The sequence below is a fragment of the Periplaneta americana genome, chromosome 9 (genome assembly GCF_040183065.1).
Source record: "Periplaneta americana isolate PAMFEO1 chromosome 9, P.americana_PAMFEO1_priV1, whole genome shotgun sequence".
NCBI classification, from domain to species: domain Eukaryota; kingdom Metazoa; phylum Arthropoda; class Insecta; order Blattodea; family Blattidae; genus Periplaneta; species Periplaneta americana.
The window spans coordinates 86,817,178-86,841,419 of record NC_091125.1 but is presented as its reverse complement, the minus strand read 5'-3'; the positions used below and the strand labels follow the sequence as shown (position 1 = coordinate 86,841,419).

General features: G+C 35.8%; 2 protein-coding genes across 2 annotated transcripts in view; both read right to left on the bottom strand.

The window, feature by feature from the left end:
- The window catches only part of LOC138706190 (multiple inositol polyphosphate phosphatase 1-like), a 37,910-nt gene extending 33,605 nt beyond the window's left edge, over nucleotides 1-4,305 (bottom strand). Inside the window, exon 1 of the mRNA XM_069835209.1 lies at nucleotides 4,146-4,305. The gene's annotated coding sequence lies outside the window, so the exon portion shown is untranslated. The remainder of the gene's footprint in view (nucleotides 1-4,145) is intronic.
- Nucleotides 4,306-21,448: 17,143 nt separating this feature from the next.
- Nucleotides 21,449-24,242, bottom strand: part of LOC138706193 (multiple inositol polyphosphate phosphatase 1-like) — a 46,101-nt gene continuing 43,307 nt past the window's right edge. Inside the window, exon 10 of the mRNA XM_069835212.1 lies at nucleotides 21,449-21,789. Coding sequence (XP_069691313.1) covers nucleotides 21,627-21,789 — 163 coding nt within the window. The 3' untranslated portion in view covers nucleotides 21,449-21,626. The remainder of the gene's footprint in view (nucleotides 21,790-24,242) is intronic.

Sequence of the window (24,242 nt, the reverse complement as noted above, 5' to 3'; positions counted from 1 at the left end):
CGAATGGTGTTATAAAGAAACTTGTAGCGCATTATAGTATTTTAAATAATTTAATATCTTGAATACTATAAATTTAAATTCCAAGTAGTGAAAAGTGTCACAATATGTAAAAATGAACACGATTAGCCGGCCCGTAAGGCAGAAATCAAGTTTGCGCCGACTACATATTATGAAAACGCAGTCCTCAAAACAATTCTAGAAGCACAGTAGGCATTGAGCGTATTCCGAATCTCAGCGCTGACCATTCTGATGGCATCACGGTGTTCAGAATTTCAACGATGACGTCACTGATGCTCCACCGGTGTCGTACCGGTTACATCAGCTTGCAGAGGTGGTGGCAGTCTCCATCAGCCGCCATCAGTGAATCTGATTGGTTCTTGTATAGGGCGGGAATTAGCAGATGAATGACATCGTGCACTGTTGTGTCATGGCGGTATGTTCTCCTGTATTGTTTGTGATGTGCACAACGTAAAAAAAAATGTTAATGGCTTATGAACGAACATGTAAACGGACCAGTTATTACTACTGGTTCAAAAAATATATTGTTTATACTCTCTTTTCTTTCAGCTGTTTATATAGCGTCTGAATGAGATGGTGATCAAGCCAACGAAATGAGTCCAGTGTCCAGCGCCGAAAGTTACCCAGCATTTGCTCTTAATCGGTTGAGGGAAAAACCCGCAAAAAACCTCAACCATATAATTTATCCCAACCAGGATTTGAACCCGCTCGTTCCACGGTCAGGCATGCTAACCGTTAGTCCACAGCGGTGAACAAGAATTTGTACTAAAAAGTGTATACTCTAATGTGAAAAATTACATTTCACTGTGAAATTCTTCTTACATACAGGGGAATCGCTGAAATTTTTGTAGGGGTAAGGGTAGTCGTAGAACCCTCCCCCCCTCATAAAAAATGAGAAAGCTGTAGGTTACTAATCGCTGTGTGTACCACGCACGGCAATAATAATAATAATAATAATAATAATAATAATAATAATAATAATAATGATAAAATATTGACTGGCTGAGACCGGATTAATCTTGCTCTGGATAGGGACCGATGGCGGGCTTATATGAAGGCGGCAATGAACCTCCGGGTTCCTTAAAAGCCATACTGTAAGTAATAATAATAATAATAATAATAATAATAATAATAATTATTATTATTATTATTATAATAATACCACCCCAGTGACAGTTTTTATCTTCCATCAAGTGTCGCAAATATGAGAAAATAGTAACAAAAAAAATAACGGTTGCTACTCATTTCTCTAGTGGAATCTTATCTAAAGCCCTTATTTAGTAAAGTGGGACTCTCATGACACGGTGACACGCAGAAGATACGACGTTGGCCTTCACCTTTGAAGACAACACCAAATATCCCAAGATAACGGACTAACACCTGATCTAGGTCCTGGCTTTCATGCAATTTTCAAACTGTTCGCCGTAGTTCGCTGCGTACACCGTGGCTCGTAGCAATATTTAATTGACTGAATTATTTATCGCATTACGAATGGCCTGATACCCGGTGGTAATACTGATGCAATACAAAAGGGAACAAACATGCAGCCGGCTCATGTTAGATTCCCGACCAGGTCGTGATGGAATTTGTGGTGGACAAAGTAGATGTTGCAGAGGGTTTTTTCGGGTTACTTCCGTTTCCCTCTATCATTCCACCAACACTCTCCACCTCCCGCTAATTTCGTCTACCACCTGCAATACTAAAATAGGCCGGGGTGAACTCTGGGGATAGTTCGGATTTTCGATGCTGATATAGGGAGGGCTTGGAACTCCGGGACCCTGGAGCTTATCAAGCTATTCGTATGCGGACGGGATCTGACTCTATCGGGGGCTGAGGCAAGATGACCCATCTGTCAGCGTCGGCTGATTAGAAAGGGCTTGAGGCTCCGGACTCCCGGGGCTTATCTAGCTACTCGTCCGCAAAGGGAACCTGGCTCTAGCAGGGGCTGAGACAGGATAGCCCACTTGTCAGCGTCGGATTCACAAATGTCACCCAGGCCACCTGTCGGACTTAGACAATCATAGCATATAAGAGCGCACAATGGGCCAAAGCGTGCCTAAGTGTATGGATCCGTCCGCCTCGGTCCAGTCCTCATCAAACCAGTCAGCCAGCCAAAGGAAACACAATTTCACAAAAAAAAAAAAGAGCGAATATAGAACACAACGAAATACAAATACAAAACAAAACATAAAATAACACGTCAATAAAAAACAAATAGAACAGCACAATTACAAACCAACAACACAAATACAAAATTACAACATGTCGGGTGGAGAGGGGGTTGACAGGTATCGTCCCCCCTGGAGAATTTGATGTCGCATACTGAAATGGTATTAATTTTTCCCTGCTGACAACATCTACTTCAGGTGCCAGATTTATAGTTTCATGTTTTATAATGTTACTAATGTGTATGTATATAACAACTATCTTCGTTTCTTGTTTAATATAAGTTGTGCATCACAGCAATGCTAGTCGGACAACACTGCTAATTATAATTATTAATAATATTTTTTTATCGACAATGGGTTAGAAAACATCTTGTTTAGCAGTTATAATTAATTTTTTAAGGCGATCATAGACCTCGCTCTTTGTACAGTAGTGGCAAAAAGACCGGACCGACCCTTGTAACTGATTTCAGAGCCTTGTTCACTCAGAGCACGATAGACTGGTAACTAAGACTTTCGTGGTTCGAATCTTGCCTGGGAAGGAAACTTTTTTTTGTTCCTTATTCAAATTTATTCCCAATACTTTTCGATTGCTGGTAAAATTCATGTTCTGGGAATAATAAGTTAATTAAGTAGTAAAATATCGCTGCAATCAAAACGTATTGGGAATACATTTGAATAAGGAGCAAAAAAAAAAAAAGTTTCCTTTCCAGGTAGGATTCGAATCACGTAAGCCTTAGTTACCAGTCTATCGTGCTCTGAGTGAACAAGGCTCTGAAATCAGCTATAAGGGTCGGCCCTGTTTTTTTTTTTTTGCCACTACTGTACACAGTTTTACAGAACGGCCAAAACTGCAATGGTAAGAACGAATAATGAATACTGCATGTTTTAGATTTTAATGTCCCCCTCCTCCAGGAAAAACATTCAATTCGCACTCTGACAACATGCATACAACTCACAACACAAATAAAAAAAAATATAACACAAATAAATAGGCCTACTTCAGAACACACTAAATCACCCTTAACACTAAGCTGAAGTTGTATTAAACTCTTACGCGACACCTGCTACGCTTACACAAATCTTAACCAATTTAACACTTATGAACTACACACTTAAACACCTCGAACACTTACACTACACTACTACACTTACTTATTTTCAAAATTGTTCGCAGAACTAAACACTTCCAAACACAAACGAAGCAACAATACAGAAAACACAAACACAACACATGGAAATAGTAAAACAACATATCAAACGTTAACGCAATAATTAAATGTTCATTACAAACTCACACTTACATAACATTTAGTTAATAATAAAGAATATTTTATAATTACTACTACTTCATTCTAAAAGCCTACCTAAGTCATTTTCCAACCTTTTAATAAAATTTTGTAAGTGGAGAGCCTTCAAAAGCCGCTGCAGTTTGTTACGGTTCTATTTAAAAACGAAAACTTTGCTATTAGGTTGGTGCATAAGTTCATAACGTTTCTCTGTACTTTCATTCATTTAACAGTACTATAGTGATACAGTTACCATAGCAATGAAAACGCTAAGAACTTATGCACCAACCTAATACACAGATCCTCTGTATCCTACTTTAAAATTTTGTGACTATGAGCTGTCCTTGATTAATACACAGGTTTTTCATGTCTATCCCCTATGCCTTTCTAAATAATAATAATAATAATAATAATAATAATAATAATAATAATAATAATAATAATAATAATAATAATAATAATAATAATAATAATAATAATAATAATTATAATAATAATAATAATAATAATAATAATAATAATAATAATAATTATAATAATAATAATAATAATAATAATAATAATAATAATAATAATAATAATAATAATAATAATAGTTTGAAATACAGATACAATTGCTTCTTTTACCTCTAAGATAGAAACTGAACTTTGCTAAATAAAAAATGACACTCACCAAACGAAGAGAAATTTCGGCCACGCTTGTCCAGTAGTCACTAACAAGTTGCCCTTACAGAGAAGTATTCAACACTGACCGCGCACAACACATCACGTCTCAGGGAAAAACCCTTATCGGTCCGCTTAACATGAAGACCTTCCTGTCTTTTGTCACTCGCGCCAATGACAAAAGCAGCTACTTCAGACGTTTTCGCATCAACATCCCATAATTATCTTGTGTACAAAGTAATAAGTAATATGCTACCGGAAGACTTTGAAGTGACGTGAACACTCCAGCGTTGCCAAATTGTGCCATAGTGAGAGAGCTCAGTCGGTAGAGTGACTGGTTTGGTAAGGCGTCAATGAAGGCAAGGAATTTCTTTTGCAAATTGTATTCTGGAGGTGTGGTGTTAAACTGGCGGGAGAGTATTATCAGTATACTGATACTTCTAATAGGCCTATCAATTTGGGCGCCCTTTCACACATGTGGGCTACTCTTTGATCATTACACAGAATGAACCGTAAGTAATATCATTAATTTCAGGGGGGGGGGGGTTATTCTTTGAGATATTTAAAAGAAAAAAAAAGGGGGTAAATACAATTTTGCCCGGTTTTGTTTCTTTTCCGAGGTAAAAATTGTTTTATATGAAACATTTCTTAAGGTGTTGTGAGAAAACCATTGATTTAATTCCCAATACGCTCAGTCGATTTAAGAGAGCAGTGTATTATGATGATAAATTAATGAAAGAATTTTAGTTTTGTCCTTTAAATGTGCACAAATTAGATCCGAAAAAAATGTAACATTGTAAAATTCCTTCGTAGAACGAAAAGTTACATTCATTCGGATCACATTTCTGCACATTTAAATGACAAAACTAAAATTGTTTCCATAATTTTTATCATAATACAATGCTCTCTTAAATTGACTCAGCATATTGGAAATTAAACCAATAGCTTTGTAAAAATACGCTATGAAATGTTTCATATAAAACAACTTTTATCTCGAAAATGAAGCAAAAACCATTAAAATTGTACTAAACTATTTTGTTATAAATATCTCAAAGAGTAACCCAATGAAATTAATGATATTACTTACAGTCCATCCTGTATTTACAGTTTAAAAGAATGATTAACTATTTTACATAATGAATGTTTTTCAGTTAACTAACCCTCGATACGATTCTGTCTACGTTATTAGCAGATAAATTAGTTATAATATACTATTGCAGAGAGCAATACATAATTAAAAATAGATGAAGTTATCGCTCCTACAAGCCATGCAGTTCCATAAGGTAGAGGGAGGTTAAGACTCCTACCTTACAACAATCGGCATTAGTAGCAGTAGAGATGTAAGTTCTATGTGTTTGCTACCTTTACACACAGGGAAAGATCCCTGGTACTTCTGTGTGTTAGAGACTGAGTGAATCTCATGGCCGAACTCGCAATAATCCGGCTTGCAACGGAACACCTTAACCGCGAAGCCACAGCCTAGTATATACAGTCACGAAGCTCAATACGTAGTAAATATGCATCCGTAGATAGTTGCTAACCACTAGGATCGCTAATATCGCCTCATTACAGACAATGCGAAATAGTATCGGCACAGTCTATTGTTCCTAGCACCCTCACAACTCAAGCTTCGTGCTGTATATACTAGACTGTGGAGAAGCTACCCAATAAAAATGACAAATGATGAAGACATTAATTAGAGGCAATTAGTGCACAGCTCGTTATTAGGGCTGCAAAGGTGTATTAAAACATGAACATGGAGCAAAAATAAAACAATATTTTCAAAATTTAACCAACGTCACATTTAAAAAGAGAAAACAGCTGTGAATGGATGAATAAGAAAGCAGTTTTTATGCGTCAATTGTCATGGTAGTATTGTGCTCTTATCATGCAATAAGGTTTCGTATTGCTATAAATTAGTTGCAAATACAGTATTACTTAGTGACTGTACATTTATTTGGCAACAAACCAACATCGCTAAAAATAAAGTTTTTTTTGTAGGTAATTTTAGGACGCTTTATCAACAGCTTAGGTTATTTAGCGTCTGAATGAGATGAAGGTGATAATGCCGGTGAAATGAGTCCGGGGTCCGTTAATTACCCAGCATTTGCTCGTATTGGGTTGAGGGAAAACCCCGGAAAAACCTCAACCAGGTAACTTGTCCCTACCGGGAATGAACCCGGGCCACCTGGTTTCGCGGCCAGACGCGCTAACCGTTACTCCACAGGTGTGGCTCTAAAGTTTTGTAAAACTATATGCAATATATATTTTTTTTTTAATGTAAAGACTTGTCATTACGAGGTTTTAGGTTCGCAGTGGTCGTCGTGGTACTAGTAATGTTAGTACTATAAAAGTATTAGTAGGTCTAGTATAGATGAGGAGGCGAGACCTGGCATGTGAGCTGTACGAGAGGGGAAAGAATGAGCTAACAGAAACGGAGTTTTTTTTATAATGGTTAATAGGCTATTATACGAATCTACTGACACGGAAGTTCGTCTCAAACTGAAACCTATCTTCCCCCTCCATACCCATTGGTGATGTAGCCACGGCACATGATAGGGTCACAGGATAGGTCTTGCCTCCTCTACTGTGGTAGTAGTACTTTATTTAAAGACGCTTTCACCCACAGAGTTTATTCAGCATTGAAGTCTTGCATAGACGAGAAGTAGTCGCTGGCAAATCTATCAGAGACAGGGTTCTTTTACGTACCGTAAATCTACGACACGATACACACAGCTTCACTTCCCTGCCCTAGGATGCCACGATAAGAATTTTACCGTTCTCCAAATCATTTCATTATAGGTTACATTATTAAAATATTATATAAAAATCTTCAAAAATATAAAGAAGAATCGCATGTTTATTCCACCAGAAGAAATTTGACATGTCCTTTAACTGAAGCTAAATGTTGTGTACTACTCGACCAAGTCACAGCCAAAATTACAGGTCAAAGTTACAGAACTCCATATTGATAATAAATCCAGACCTAGATAATTTCAATTTTAATAAATCTAAGAATAAAATTAAGTAAATTATTTAGCGTTCATGTACCTTGTTTTTTCTTAATATCAGTATATTTGTTTATTGTTTTAGTACGACAAGGATGCCCATTATCATCTACCCCAGTGGTCGTCAGCACTCGCTGAAATGTGCAAAGGGTACGCGGTGCTGTCCCATATGCATTGTCGTGCAACAGGGAGAGAGAGATAGAAAGCATACCCGCTAGCAGCTACGGAGTGCACCCTAGTGCACTGCGTTTTCCGCAAGTAAGAGAGACTAGCCCCAGTGTGCTCTGTGCTGACGACCCCTGATCTACCCTGTTCAACATCTACTTGGGAATTTAGTGAAAAACTGTTTTCAAAACATGGGAGGGGTGATAATAGAAGGAAGAAGAATAAAGTGCATAAGATTTTCTGATGATATGGCGTTGTTAGCAGAAGAGGAGAAGATACTAAAAAGATATGCTACTGGAGCTAAATGACAGCTGTAAGCAGTATGGGATGAAGATAAATGCAAACAAGACGAAGACCATGGTTATCGGAAGGAAAATAAAGAAGGAAAACGTGCGAATTCTAAAAGAGGCAGTAGAGCAAGTGGACAGCTTCAAATACTTGGGATGTACTATTAGCAGTAACATGAGCTGCTGCTAGGAAGTCAAAAGGAGGATACCAATGGTAAAGGAAGCTTTTAATAGCAAAAGGAGCATCTTCTGAGGATCTCTGGAAAAATAACTAAGGAGGACACTAGTGAAGTGCTTTGTGTGAAGTATGGCATTTTATGGGGACAGAAACATGGACATTACGACGAAGTAAAGAGAAGCTACTAGAAGCACTTGAAATGTGAAAAGTTTTAAATTATGGTTTATTTAACGATGCTCGCAATTGCAGAGATTATATCGGTGTGCCGGAATTTTGTCCCGCAGGAGTTTTTTTACATGCCAATAAATCTACTGACATGAGCCTGTCGCATGAAAGTGATCAAGAAGAGAAAAAGGAATTGGCTGAGTCACTGGCTAAGAAGGAACTGCCTACTGGAAGATGCACTGGAAGGAATGGTGAACGGAAGAAAAAGTTCGGGGCAGATGAAGATATCAAATGATAGACGACATTAAGATATATGGATCATATGCAGAGACTAAGAAGAAGGCAGAAAATGGAAAAGATTGGAGAATGCTGGGTTTACAGTTAATGGACTACCCCTGGGCAATAAACTATAAATGAATGATTTCCCTCCCGTATAGCAGAAGACCTCAACGCTAGCGATGCATTTGGCACGTGCAAGAAATTGCAGAGATTCATATCCTTATGAACATTTTAGTAGGGCATATTCTGTTATCTCCCGGAACTAAAACAATGTCGGCAACAGTAATGACCATGAAAACGGAACTAAATATTTACTAAGAAAATCTTTATTTGGATTGAAGTGGTTCACTTTTACCAAGTATGATATGCAGTTCAAAGATCAGACGAATTACATATTTACTATGTCAACCGAGTCCATGGCTTCTCTTTGAGAATTAGGTCTACTAGTCTACTTATCAAATACAGTATAACTTACTTATATGTGTTTACACATTATAAAACAAATTAAATAGAGGAGCGACTGAAGAACTGGAGTCTTTAAAGTACTTCAATGCAAGCCGTTTTCAAAATTACATAATTTAAACATGAAAATTAAAAATTCGAAGATGACTTTCAGATATACTTAATGAAAGAATCATAACAAATTTAACCAAAAATAAGGCAGTAAAGGCAAGCAGAATTTCGAGATGTTTAAATAGTGTAATTTGGAATAATATGGACCTTAGTAAGATACGCTACCACGTATACAAAAATTGTCCTACTACACCTTTGTTTTTGGAACAAAAGTCACAATATAAGAATAAAAGTAAACGTCATTGTCAGCATTACCACCACCAATTTTTATTATTATTATTATTATTATTATTATTATTATTATTATTATTATTAGACTATACTTTATTGTACTTCATACTAGTCTATACTATACTTTAGTGAGATCGGAACTTGAATACGCATCTGTAGTTTAGAACTCTATTACAAGTACTGAATCGGCAAAACTGGAAAATATTCAAAGAAAATTTATATTATTATGTTAGTACAGATTTCTCCCTAATAACTTCGGGCATAATTAAGAGCAAAAATGCGAGTACTTTAAATGTCGAAGCTTGCATGCTAGACGTCATGATCTCGATTGGTTATTCTTATGTAAGGTCCTTAAAGGTGACATTAATTGTTGATCTTTCTTAAATAGTGTCAGCTTTCGTATTCCTATGAAGGCACAAACTCTTCCATATTAGAAATTCTAAATCTTTCTCTCCGGTCTCCAGATGTATTGAAAATGCTAACATACATGTAGGCGATTTCGATCCATTCAATGTGTAGAAGTATTAGAACATGGCAATGTCTTTGCTTAATATTATTTCCATAATCTTTCTACACAAATTGGTATTACTTTTTGTAAGAATTAACATCTTTCCATAAAAGTAATAGTATTAATTCTTGTAAATTAATCATTTTAATCTTTGTTCTTCATTTTATTATCTCAATTATTTAATTTATACCGAAGTTATTCATTTTATTGTATTAATTGTATCACTGTGCTGGACTTTTATTGGCCAATGGCTGTTGTCCAGCATATAAATATCAATAAATAAATAAAATTATTATTATTATTATTATTATTATTATCTATCAAGATGTGATCTATTTGGTTATGCGTCAATCCATCTGTATATTTATATACAGTATATTTATGTATATCCTTATGGGGGAATGTTGTACTTTTAACAATTACATTTTTTGATGTGGCAAAGTTGACTAACCTAACTCCATTGTCATTAGTAGGCTCTCTTTTCCAATAGTCGGTTTAAAAATATCCTCCCGTTCTACTTCAGCACTGAAATCCTCCAATAAAATTTTCATGTGATATCTAGATAACTGATCAAAAGTCTGTTCCAATTCCAGAAGGATTCGTAACAAGCTGTTTTTTTTACGGTGAAGGGTTGTTAGCCCTTCGCCCAACCCCCAAGCTGGAAGATCACCCCTCATCGGCTGTCCGCGACTGCTATTTGGGAAAAGGAAATTGTACCAGAACAATGGAAGGAGTCCATTATCGTACCTATCTTTAAGAAGGGGGACAAGACTAACTGTAGTAACTTTCGAGGAATATCACTTTTGTTGACGTCGTACAAAATTTTGTCCAATATTCTTTTGAGAAGATTAACTCCATATTTAGATGAAATTATTGGGGATCATCAATGTGGTTTTAGGCGTAATAGATCAACTATTGGCCAGATATTTAGTATTCGACAGATAATGGAGAAAAAATGGGAATATAAGGGTACAGTTCATCAGTTATTCATAGATTTCAAAAAGGCATATGACTCGGTTAAGAAAGAAGTTTTATATGATATTATTATTGAATTTGGTATTCTCAAGAAACTAGTTCGATTAATTAAAATGTGTCTCAGTGAAACGTACAGTAGAGTTCGTATAGGTCAGTTTCTGTCAGATGCGTTTCCAATTCACTGTGGGCTAAAGCAAGGAGATGCACTATCACCTTTATTTTTTAACTTTGCTCTAGAGTATGCCATTAGGAAAGTCCAGGATAACACAGAGGGTTTGGAATTGAACGGGTTACATCAGCTGCTTGTCTATGCGGATGACGTGAATATGTTAGGAGAAAATCCACAAACGATTAGGGAAAACACGAGAATTTTACTGGAAGCAAGTAAAGAGATAGGTTTGGAAGTAAATCCCGAAAAGACAAAGTATATGATTATGTCTCGTGACGAGAATATTGTACGAAATGGAAATATAAAAATTGGAAATTTATCTTTTGAAGAGGTGGAGAAGTTCAAATATCTGGGAGCAACAGTAACAAATATAAATGATACTCGGGAGGAAATTAAACACAGAATAAATATGGGAAATGCGTGTTATTATTCGGTTGAGAAACTTTTATCATCCAGTCTGCTGTCGAAAAATCTGAAAGTTAGAATCTATAAAACAGTTCGGTTGTTCTGTATGGTTGTGAAACTTGGACTGTCACTTTGAGAGAGGAACAGAGACTACGGGTGTTTGAGAATAAGATTCTTAGGAAAATATTTGGGGCGAAGAGGGACGAAGCTACAGGAGAATGGAGAAAGTTACACAACACAGAACTGCACGCATTGTATTCTTCACCTGACATAATTAGGAACATTAAATTCAGACGTTTGAGATGGCCAGGGCATGTAGCACGTATGGGCGAATCCAGAAATGCATATAGAGAGTTAGTTGGGAGCCCGGAGGGAAAAAGACCTTTAGGGAGGCCGAGACGTAGATGGGAAGATAATATTAAAATGGATTTGAGGGAGGTGGGATATGATGATAGAGAATGGATTAATTTTGCTCAGGATAGGGACCAATGGCGGGCTTATGTGAGGGCGGCAATGAACCTCCGGGTTCCTTAAAAGCCAGTAAGCATATATTATTATTATTACTATTATTATTATTATTATTATTATTATTATTATTATTATTATTATTATTATTATTATAATTATTCAAGGATATAGGACAACGTTGACCTGCTCTGGCTTCAGAAAAATTCATCAGCCAGTTTCGTCATTGGTCGGCCCTGTTCTCTTCTTCCATTTGGAGTGAGTTATACGTACTTCATTATTATTAATTCGGGCTCTCTTGATCTGGACATTCGGTTTGCAAGCGCAAGTCAATTAGTAGCAGTGATAATAATAATAATAATAATAATAATAATAATAATAATAATAATAATAATAAAACTGTAACCAACATTTTTCTGGTAATTTTCGCCTCTTGAAAAATAATTAGTGTTAACATGTATAAATTAACTATCCTGAGACGAAAAATTGCATTTTTGAAATTTTTGTTTGTATGTCTGTCTGGATGTGTGTTACCTTTTCACGCCATGATGGCTGAACCGATTTCTATGAAAATTGGTATAAAATTAAGTTGGGTCTCACTTAAAGTTTAGGCTATATGGCATTTAAAATACTTCCTTTAAAAGGAGGATTATAGGGGACCTAAAATCAATAAATCGAAATACCTATCTCGCTTATTATTGATTTTTTATAAAAATATTATATTACAAACATTGTTGTAAAAAATGTTTCCGAGATACAGGAGTTTCAAAATAACAATGCGTTTTATATGAGTGCCGCCTCAATCAAATACAATGAAGTGAAACCAAATGCCTTTGCGTTCATTTAATTTCTACATAACAGTCTTGTAACGTAAATAAATATTATGTAATTAAGGTAATTGTTACAATTTTAGGTTATTTTCAACAATTTAAGTAAGTTTATGTTACAGTGCTTGGTTTGGAAGCATATCGAAGTTTCACCAAAAACTGAAATTTAGTAACAATAAAATTAGTACTCTATGTGAACCAAATAAAGTATAAGTATACATTACCGTGGCTCACTCAAATATGTAATTAAGTTATGAAAATGTGTACTTTACGAAATATTTAATACTTAATATGTACCGCGTGTATATTTGTAAAATTATTTCATCTTCACTTTCATTTGATCGTGAAATAAAGTAACGCAAATCAGACATCAGTCTCTTGTGTGGTGTGGGAGGATATCAAAGTTTCATTTTTTTTTTTTTGTTCATGAAACATAACCATATTTTTTAAGAGTATTTTTATAAGACGAATATGTTTGCTGGACCAAAAATAAAATATAAATGGAGTAAAAATAAGTATTTTACCGTGGATCTCACTAGAGGTTTTCATTTCTATTGTCTACGTTATCAGAGTCATTTTATAAAGTGCAAAGTACACGAAATGGATTTCCTATGATTATCATTTGCCGATATTTGTTCCCTGTGTTTCTTAAAATAATATTTATGTACAATGTTAATTTTCATTTGTTTTTATTTACGTAAACAATGGTGTACAATGTGGCCAACACGGCTAGCCTGGCTGGCGCAAGCGGTAGAGGCACGGAATGTCTATACCGCTTGTTCCCAAAGGTTGTGGGTTCGAGTCCCGCCTTAACCATGGGTGTTGTGTTCGTATTAGTTTAAGATACCTATTATTGGTGAAAAATTCGTTCCGGCACCGGGAGTTGAACTCAGGACCTCTCAACTCTGCACGCTGAGAGCTCTTTCCACAGTAGTTATCTATATGTTGACTACATATAGGTAGTCTTGATTATTCAGTGAGAACGGAAAGTCATTTAAATATGCGCTCCTGCATACATGACATATGTCTAAAATGCTAGTAGGCCATGGATAATACAAAGGAGGAGAGTTCGGTCGGCGCCGTGGATCGGGTTCCGGTATAGCTCAGATGGAAAGAGCTCTCAGCGCGCAGAGCTGAGAGGTCCTGGGTTCGATTTCCGGTGCGGAAAGGAATTTTTCTCCAATAAAATGGTATTTATTTGTAACACGTGCAGCGCATCGCACGAGTATGGCTAGTATATAAATAAATAGTAGACATTACAATAACACAATAAATCATAGTAAAAACAACATTCTTTACACTGGCTACTTGCTTCTTGTGTTGTTCCGGCATATTGACTGCCTTATTCACTGAATGCGACCTGAACTGTGTGTCTGATGTTCAATGTCACTTATCTATACCCTATACACAACTACACTGTTGCGGGCTGCTTGGTGACTTTAGTTAACCAAGTGCAGGACTCTAGTCGTAACAGTAGGCTACGTGCTACTTGTAGAAACATAACTGTTATCACTCATCAGTTTATTTTACTTTTATAATGTATTAATCATCATCATTATCTATGTCATGGATTAGACCGTGTCAACCTGTTCCGGCGATGTCTCAGCGGGGTGTCCATCTCTTCCATGGTCTTCCCACTTCACGTTTTTCTCTAGAACTACAATGCAGGGCTAAGTTGGGCAATCTGTTGTCCTCCATTGGGAATAGATGTTATTCCGTTTATGTTTATAATCGTAGATTTTATCTTTCATACTCTGTAAGAGGCCGGGAGGAATAGTTATGGAGCTATGGAAATACAGTGGTGCCCAAATGATACGAACTGCTTTAACTAACTGTAAGTTACAAAATATTCCTTAAATTTGTAATTTCGAATTTAAAGAATTCTGCACATACTTCATCCGTCAACCTAAAGTCTGCATGCTATGTTTTTTTTTTTTTTTTTTTTTTTTTTTTTGTTATCTGCTCTAAAACTAATATATTGCTGGATTTAAAAATTATGTATCTTATATACAAGTTTCCCAAACACTGTTAACAATGTAATCAATAGTAAAGATATGTAATTACTAATTAGCAATGGTAGGCTATACTTTTACGTCTCTTTTTTGTACTCGTACATTGATTTTACTATTGACTATTGTCTTCTGGGAAAATACCATATTGCATTGGCAAATTACATAAATAGCTTAAAGGAGATTTCATTGGAACAGGCTTCCAAAACTTTACTTGTTAATCCAACATTTATTTAGATTGGTGTTTTTTTTTTAGGTGTTCAACACACACAATAATTTTTATCGTGTAGTGGGAAAAACCAGATTTAGAAATTCAATATTAAAAGCATCTGTTAAATAATAACGAATTATACTATCTTGAATACTGAAGTTATCGATGATAGGCCTATTTATATAAAAGACATTAAAGAAATTGCAATAGAATTTCAATCCACTGGTATATAATAAATTCAGTTTAATAAAAGATCAGTGTTTAACTTGATAGAAAGACGCAATGGGCCTGAATTATTATTATTATTATTATTATTATTATTATTATTATTATTATTATTATTATTATTATAATCAATTACCGGTAATCTCATGTTTTCTTCCTGCCTCTTTCTCGTTTGCGTTCCTTTCCTTCATATAAATACAATTTCACTAAAAGGAAATTATATACAGATCCGAATAAAAACCTGTCAATAAGGACCTTCAGAATTCTAAGTTTTTATTTTTATTTTGTTATAGAACAGATGAGATATGATTGCCAATGAAAGCAACATGATTCTGTGTTATACTCTTTACTACAACGTTCGCGTCCCGAATAGGAATAGCTTCAAAATACCGCGTAAGTACTGTCAGTCCGAGTACTAGTACTTATGTCGCGTCCCGGTTCCTCCCCACTAGAGATGAACAACGATCGAGAAAGCGAGACTAATAGCACCCGCAAAGCCGAAAACCAGCACGACAGTGTTGTATTACGTCGCGTCCTTGACGTAAACACTGATTGTGAGTGTTCCGATTCTCGAGATTGATCACTCCCGAAGTCAAGCAGCGTTGAATCGCCACAGTTGTTTATACCTGACTATTATCTATTTGGTAACTGTTATATATGTATAAACAGTGAAGTAGCCTATTTGAAACATCTCTAGCTCTCTGTGTAATAATCCGTTCCCCAGTCTTTATTTAATTACTAGGCCCTTATTAAAAGGCTAGAAATTTTCTTTTCATATGTTTGAGATCAAGTGCGCAATCTCAAGTAAAAGATATTAATGTTATGTTTTATGTTTCTTAGAAATGCAAATTTATTTGAGAATTGTTTCTTTTTATATTTATAAAGGGTGCGTCAGAAAGAACGGATGGATTTCAAACTATCGATACGCAACGAGGAGAGAGATATAGTGAGGGAGACCACGACTGTTGGGTCAGCCATAGAATGCAGTTTCAGTTGAGAATATGGTGTTGGTCTGGTGTACAACGTGCTTTCATCGTAGAGACATTTTTGAAAAATGAAGAGTCTGTGATCGCCACTCAGGACTCATTTCGACATCGGATGTCACGCTAGGATTCCAACTCGGAATACAATTTTGCTATGGGTGGCTTCATTTCGTATCACAGATTCAACATTAAAGAAGAAATCACCTGGACGAAATTCTATTGCACTGAGATTGTCCGAGGCTACGGTAAGATCTCGCGCCCTGCGACTTCTTTCTTTGGGACCATTTGAAGGCGTAAGTTTGTAAACATCGATCACATACACTGGACGAACTGAAGACAGCGATTCGTGAAGAAATCGTGGCAATTGCACCAGCTATGACTGAGAAAGTGATGGCGAACATCAGAAAACGCCTCGATGCCTGTATTGAAAGCCAAGGACATCATATGGATTATGTTGTTTTACATAAATAAACTGCATGTTTTGGTGAATATGTTGATAACAATAAATTTTTGATTTGATGAATCTTTACGATTTTCTTGCCATGTGAAATCCATCCGTTCTTTCTGACGCACCCTGTATAACCATAGGTAATACCATATGATAGAACCAGAACATTTTGATAACTAACTCATTTAAACATTTTATAATGTTGTTCATTTCAATTATGTATGTTATTCAAAGTTACGAAATCTTTCCACGACGACCAAATGTTATTTCGAGAATGATGAGCGAGACTCGAAGCGCACGAGAATGACGAGACGAGACTCTAAAGACAAATGCAACGAACACAGCGAGCGAGAGCGGCAGTTAATTTTGTTCATCTCTACTCCCCACCAGTTTCTGCTAGCCCCTCTGTAAGGCTAGTGGCTATGCTGTTGAGCTCTTTCCGAAAATATTTGCTGTACAGAATTGAAGGTCTATGTATCACTATAGAAATGTTTAAAATAATTTAAGGCAAAGGGCCCAGTTAAGTGTCACGTGATTTTCCCCGTTCCGACGACTCTGCGACATAACCACTCGGACGGACAGTACTTACACCGTTAGTGCATTATTTATTTATTTATATTTGTTCCAAGGAACATAGGCCTATTTTTAATGTATTTATTTATTTACCCTTCTACCGTAAATAAACACATTTTTTTTAATTATTTTAAGTGACACTGTCTATTTATGCGATATACTGTAGTATAGCGCCGACCTCTGAACTAGTACTGATAGACTTATCTTATTATGATACTTCCCGCGCGATCTAGTAATCTTCAATATATAATATAGTTCTAATGCCGAAAGAAGAGATATGCTAGTTTTATGAAGTGTTCAATATTTGTAGAAATCTCTACTGCGTCTCGGGGATAAAGGTTACGTTTACATGGAAGCGGCAATGATTTATGTGGAAACGATGATTATATTTTCGCAGCGTTATCAAGGCTTATGTCAAAGGAAAAGATCTATATGAATTAGCCTAACTTTAAGAAGATAGTTACTTGTTATTAATGAATGATGTTGCTGATTACAAGAAAATAAATCTGCTGCTCTAAAGAAAGGATATAAACACTTTTCACCGTGACTTTCTAAGGACGATAAGTACAATAATAAAGACTTGGCCCTACAGTACGTCTATTGTATAGCTAGATTTGTATTCAATTCAATTCAATTTATTAAGCCATTAAACATACGGTGATAGGCTTCATCACAATACAGAAAGGGAAAAAAAAACATACATTTGAAAATACACATATAATTGAAAACAGTAAAGTTTAATTAGAATGAAAACACAAAACATTTTGTAACTCTAAAAATTAATGAAAACACTTCACTCTTAATGTAATATTTGTAACTGAATGCAAATAACTTTATTTATTAAAAAACAATTTTGTATGAATTTATATTAAGAAACTCATCTACAGAATAGAAAGGATCAATTAAAAGCCAATTCTAAAATCTAGTTTTGAAACTATTGGTTGGTAACTTATAATATTGACTGGGAAGTTTATTATATAATTTCATCCCCATGACAGAAAAATTTGTACTAGTTTTATGTAATCTACAGTATGGAATATTAATTTGTTCACTATTTATAATTTTATGATCATGTATATTGACTACTAATGAGTAATTGTCTATATTTTGTCGAGTGTGAAGGACTAGGTCGTGTGTGTGTGTGTGTGTGTGTGTGTGTGTGTGTGTGTGTGTGTGTGTGTGTGTGTGTGTGTGTGTGTATATATATATATATATATATATATATATATATATATATATATATATTTATGACAGTTAATATCTGTGATTGTTTGAAAAGTGGTCGACAATGTTTAAGATAGTTTGATTGACATAGAATTCTAATGGCTTTCTTTTGCAAAATCAAGACACTCCCAATTTTGCTACCATTTCCCCAGAAAATTAAAGCATACCGAATGATCGACTGGAAAAACGAATAGTAGGCACATCTTAAATAATTTTGAATGTATACAAAGACAAAAAGAATGGACTGAACCATAGCATTGTTATCGAGACTTGTGTTGAAGAAAAAACCTAAATGAATTAGCCTAATTTTAAGGAGACAGTTGTTCCTCATTACTCTCTTAATATCATATTAGGATTAAGGGTGACCTACACAAAATCTATCTCAATATAAGATTCTCGCCGCTCCTCAGGAATTAACATAATTATAAAAATATAACTATAGCTTGAAAGTGTAACACAATAACAAGAAAAACCAATCAGACTTCAAAAGCACAGAAAACTCTGAGAATTGTAGTCTACAACTACAGAAGCAATTTATTGTTCAAAGCTGAGATTTTCTGGCATACCGTACTCATAATTATTTAATAGAAGCTTCACTAAACCACCGTCTCTGAAAGATATCTTAAGTCGTAGTTCTCCTAACACAGCCATGGGCATAAGGAAAAGGAAAGGAGATACCCCCGCCCTTGTACTTTTCGCTTACTCCGCTTTAGAAACAAACACATAGTAAACTACTGTGCATCAGTGGTAGATTTTAGGCGACCAGCGAGAGTCGAAAGTACGTGAAAGCTATAATACCTGCCTTACACAATCCGTCACTGAGCGATGTTTACCTTCCTGTCTACTCGTATCGGTCCGAAATATAACTGTCTCAACCGGGGAAGGTGGAATGGGAAGTTAAGGGTTAGACTTCAGTGACTCGATCGAGTTATTAGCGCCCAGACCTGTGACCTAACACTTGTGGCGCTAAAGTAACAAGACAAAAATTTACTTGCTGGGTAAGTTTGTGTGATTATGCTTTTTATCTAACATCACTGATTTGCCAAACATCTTAATAAAATTGAGATTCTTTGCTTGTCTTTGCAAGAAGAATTATCAAATTGATAAGAATCACCCACTGGACTGAGAAACGCTTTCATATAACACGAGGTCAAGTCAATATTCCTGGGGTTGGAAACCAACAAAGAATTAAGGACCATGAATGCATGAATATTTATTTCCGTCAAAATATCGTAATCGTATTTTTTTAGCATCACAGTACCTTCTCTTTTAGTTTCATTAATAGAGTAGAATAATAAAAATTAAATTTGAATATTAAAAATAAATATCAATCGAGCGGGCTAGCGGCGTGGTAGAGGGCTGGCCTTGCATTCGGAAGGTCCGGGTTTCGATCCCAGGGGCCAACAATCCTAACTGAGGTTTTTCATAGTTTCCTCAGTTATTTCCAGGCAAATGTCGAGATTGTACCTCTTGAAAATCCGGCCGTGGACGGCGACCCTTCCTTTAATCCTTTCATATGTGTGAGTGAATGGTTTGTAATATCTTAAATGTTTGTGTTGTATCGGAGGTGGCCCTGGCATTGAGCTGATCCCCAATCCGAGAAGGCCCTCCATGTCCTTGTGTGGTCGAAAGTATGTGATCCAATAGACTAATTCCTCTCCAGATAGGTCACGGCTCTTTAAGGCCCTTGTGGCGTGGGTCTTATAAATGAACCTAAAAGGAAGAGGTTAAACTAAGAGAAAGAAAGAAAGAAAGAAAGAAAGAAAGAAAGAAAGAAAGAAAGAAAGAAAGAAAGAAAGAAAAATAAATATCCTTTCTCTCGAAAATTTATTCTAGTAGTTATAATTTCTCTAGGCCTATTTATATGCAGGGTGTATCAAAAAGGATGGTGCAAACTTACACGGTTGAAAGTACACGATAATAGAGCAAAAAGTCTCAGTAAACATTGCTCCGCAAACGAGCCGTTTGAGAGAAAATTACTAATGTATGGTTACATGCCGCCACTGACTTCACTGTAAACATCGTCCTAGTTAGTACAAATTAATTTGAAATTTATAATTTAATACTAATTTTTCATTTGATTTAGTTCACACTTCACTTATGGAACAAAGTCCGCATCATTGAGACATTGAATTCGTTGGTGGTGGTAAGGGTACAGTAAATTGCGATGTAAAATTCTGCATACACTACTGTGGCTTAGTACAGGCACTTGTGTGGCAAATTTTGTCGTCAAAGTTCCTGGAGAGAGTTGTAGCCTACTGCTTCCAACATCATATTCTCAATCTCAGACGTAAAGCGAGCAGGCGTAGCCTACCTAGTGTTCTGCCATGTGCGAAGCTCAAATCCTCTGAAGCGCTGATGGACCCTTGTAAATGTACGACTTTCGGGGTGTCATCCATCAGGATATATTTCTTTGTACAAGATCGCAGCCTCCCATTCATTGCCGTTAACCCTACCATACATGAAATGCATATCTGCCTATTCTTCGTTGCTGTAAGGTTCCATTGTAAAACTACAGTACATCACAACTGGCACTCCTCAGAAAAGTGACATGATTGATACCTTTTGAGATAGTGTACTACGCGCCCAAGTTAAATCTGCGTCCGGAAAGAATGTGAGTCACCGTTTCTACTCCCTCTGGCCTTTGTGACCTATGAGCAAATAGTAAGTTGATAAAGAAGAGTTTACTGTTCGTGCCAGCGAGTTGTATGAGATAGTGGTGAATACACGTATATACGAAGTGCTGAAAGTGTTGTACCCGTATAAATATTGTGAAAGTGTTAATATTGTACACTGTATGTATGTATGTATGTATGTATGTATGTATGTATGTATGTATGTATGTATGTATGTATGTATGTATGTATGTATATCATCTCACTCATTGCATTATCTTTTGTAACATGACCTCACAGACGAAACAGTAGGTTGTATACTAACAACTAGAGCAACTAGAGCAATTAGAGCTACTAGCGCTCGTCTCTTGCACTCACGGGACGCAAATTTAACTTGGGGGCGTAATACTGTATCCGTCCTGTACGTTCTGCAATCTGCATGTATGGTTTGATTACAACTCCACCTCTCGACAATGTTCAGTTTTGTAAACGAAGAGCATAGGGCCGCTTCTAGTGCGCAAGGAGTAAACCATACGATGTTATAAATAATGACGTCAGTGGCGGCTTGTAACCATACATTCGTAATTTTCTCGCAAACAGCTCGTTTGTGGACCATGTTTACTGGACTTTTTTGCTTCTATTATTGTGTACTTTCAGCCGTGTAAGTATGCGTCATCCTTTCTTATACACTCTGTACATTTATATTTATATTCGTATGCAGTATCACAGCCACAAAGCCTACTTGGACAAGGAGAAAGTAGGATGATTACTAAGGTTTTTGATGGTGCGCAAAAATGTTAAGTTTCGTTTATTATAATTAAGTACATATTAACATTTATCAAACAAAATTTATTTGCACCTTTTAAAAGTAGCACACGTGCTAATGGTGTAAATGAAATTAATCAATTTTGTTTGAAGTGTGAGGTAATGGAAATAATGAAAAACTAGAATAAGTACAACAATAATATTCAACGCTTCAATTCACAGAAGTCGAGATTACATTTTTTTATGATAGAGTTGTATTTCTGCTTGATATAAGACCAATCGCAGAGGCCCTCGTCGCAGCCGTCCATGTCCAGCAGCTTCTCTCGGAGATAGAACTGCACTTTGTGAGACTCATTTCCGTTGCATCTTAAGGGAAACAAAAATACATGAAATAGTCTTCTTGTTGAATTAAACCCTCAATTTATTTCAATAGAAAAGGTCTTTAAAATATAACCATCATGTGTTTCAAAACACACTAATACATGCATATGTTCATACATACATGCATAATGATCCTACCTCAACAAATTTAAGTTCATAGAAAATCCAAGATATCCCTGCAACGACGATCTGCAAACAATAGATCACCTAATATACAGAGTGAGTCAGCCAGGGCTAGACCGGCGTCAGCGAAAAGTCGTATGCGTAGTAACTGCTGCGCCATAGCAGTGATCAGACCTCTTGCTCGCATACGTTTCGTGTTTAATTGCGTAAACAGTGAGGGTGCAGCTGTAAGCTATACCTTACATTTAGAGTGCAGTAGTGTGTCCATTACGAAATATAGCCTTGAACAACGAGTGTTTATTTACAATAACTTTGTGAAATAAGAATCTTGGCGAACAGTTGCGGCAAACTTCCGTCAATCATTCCCTGATTCACCAGAGCCTTCTAAAACAATGATTTATAATTTATTGAAGAAGTTTCGTATAACTGGATCAGTATTAGAGAAGAAACGAACATGAGGAGATGTTAGATGAAATTGGCCAACGAATAGAGAGAAATCCTACATCATCCCGCAGTGTAGCTCAGCAGGTAGGGGTGTCATATTCTTCAGTGATAAGAGGTATGAAACAAAATTAAAACCCTACAAAATTCGTGTAGTTCAGAGTTTAAAGAATCTGATTATTACCGGAACAGACTTAGGTTTTGCATGTGGTTCCAACAGTCAGTGTATGATGGAACAACCGCTACATGACATAAATTCGAGCCATTTCGAAGAACGAACTGCGGCGAGTTGCTGAACATATCTTCAGGAGATGTTTAGTCTGCCAGATATCACAAGGACGTCATTTCGAAGATGAATTGTGAATTCGGCAAGTACATCATTAGGCAATACTAACCACAAAAGCGCGGAACGAATCCTCCGCATATAGTAGCGTCGTTATGTATGAATCAGCCGCCGTGAGTGAGGTTACGAGTCTAGCCCTGGCTGGTTCACCCTGTATTATCTGCGCGATAATTAATAAGGAAAGAGGAATATTAAAGATTAAAATATTTAAAATATGGAAAATACTTCATGTACCTACTTTACTGAAGCTATATATTTTCAACAACTGTAGAAATAAATGTATTTTTAAAATTATAAATGTAATAGAATTAGCAATTGTAATTTTATTAAATTGTAACGTAGTCTAAGATAATTGTAATTTTTCATAATCCTAAACTCACTGTGAAGTCACGTTATGTCGTTTCAATACTGTAAAATATATACAGAATGATTCACGAAGATTGTGCCATGCTCTAGGATTTGATTTCTGATATCACTGTAATGAAAAATGTTCATATAGACATACATCATATGTTTTAAATTTAGTTACACTCTCCTGAATGTTCAAACATAAACGTGGAAATTATGAAGGTTAAAGCATTTAAATTATTTACGACAATGGTACTGAGTGTATTATAAATACATGAAGTTTCCAAAGTGTGAATGCGCGCACAGCATTCCCGAACTTTCATTGTTAGGATGCTAGGTAGATGTGTTGTATCAGTTTTGCCTTATCTCTGACCCTGACCCTGATGTGAGTGTCGGTGCTATCAGCTGTACTTTTACACAGATCCAGATGTCCAGAGAGAGAGATAAGTTCACAATGATGCGTGTTACGGAAGGAAGAACAATGATTTTTCCCAAACTATTCAACAGTAGACATATGTATATAGAAACGTTTTTGTTCACAATGATGTCAGGAATCAGATTCTAGATTACGGCACAATCTTCGTGAATCACACTGTATAATACTGTAACAAAATGACCATTAAAAGCATGTAATATTACTAGTCTACATAGTAATGGGTTATGCTGTATATTAAATAAACTAAAAAATACATACATACATAAAAGCATGTAATATTACTAGTCTACATAGTAATGGGTTATGCTGTATATTAAATAAACTAAAAAATACATACATACATACATACATACATACATACTGTACATACATACATACATACATACATACATACATACATACTGTACATACATACATACTGTACATACATACATACTGTACATACATACATACATACATACATACATACATACATACATACATACATACATACATACATACATACATACATACATACATACATACGGCCTGAGACTTATTGTGCTTACAACTCTGTGAATGATTTTGTCGCCGAACTGCTGCTGTCTTGCACGTATACACTATACAACACGTTATACATAACTTAATCTAGGATAAGGTAATGATGACAATGACTTTTGAATGAGGTCCAATGGCAAAAGTTATCAAGGAATTCTGCTTCAATCTGATGAGGGAAATTCTCGGAAAAAAACCGACCAGTAACTTGTC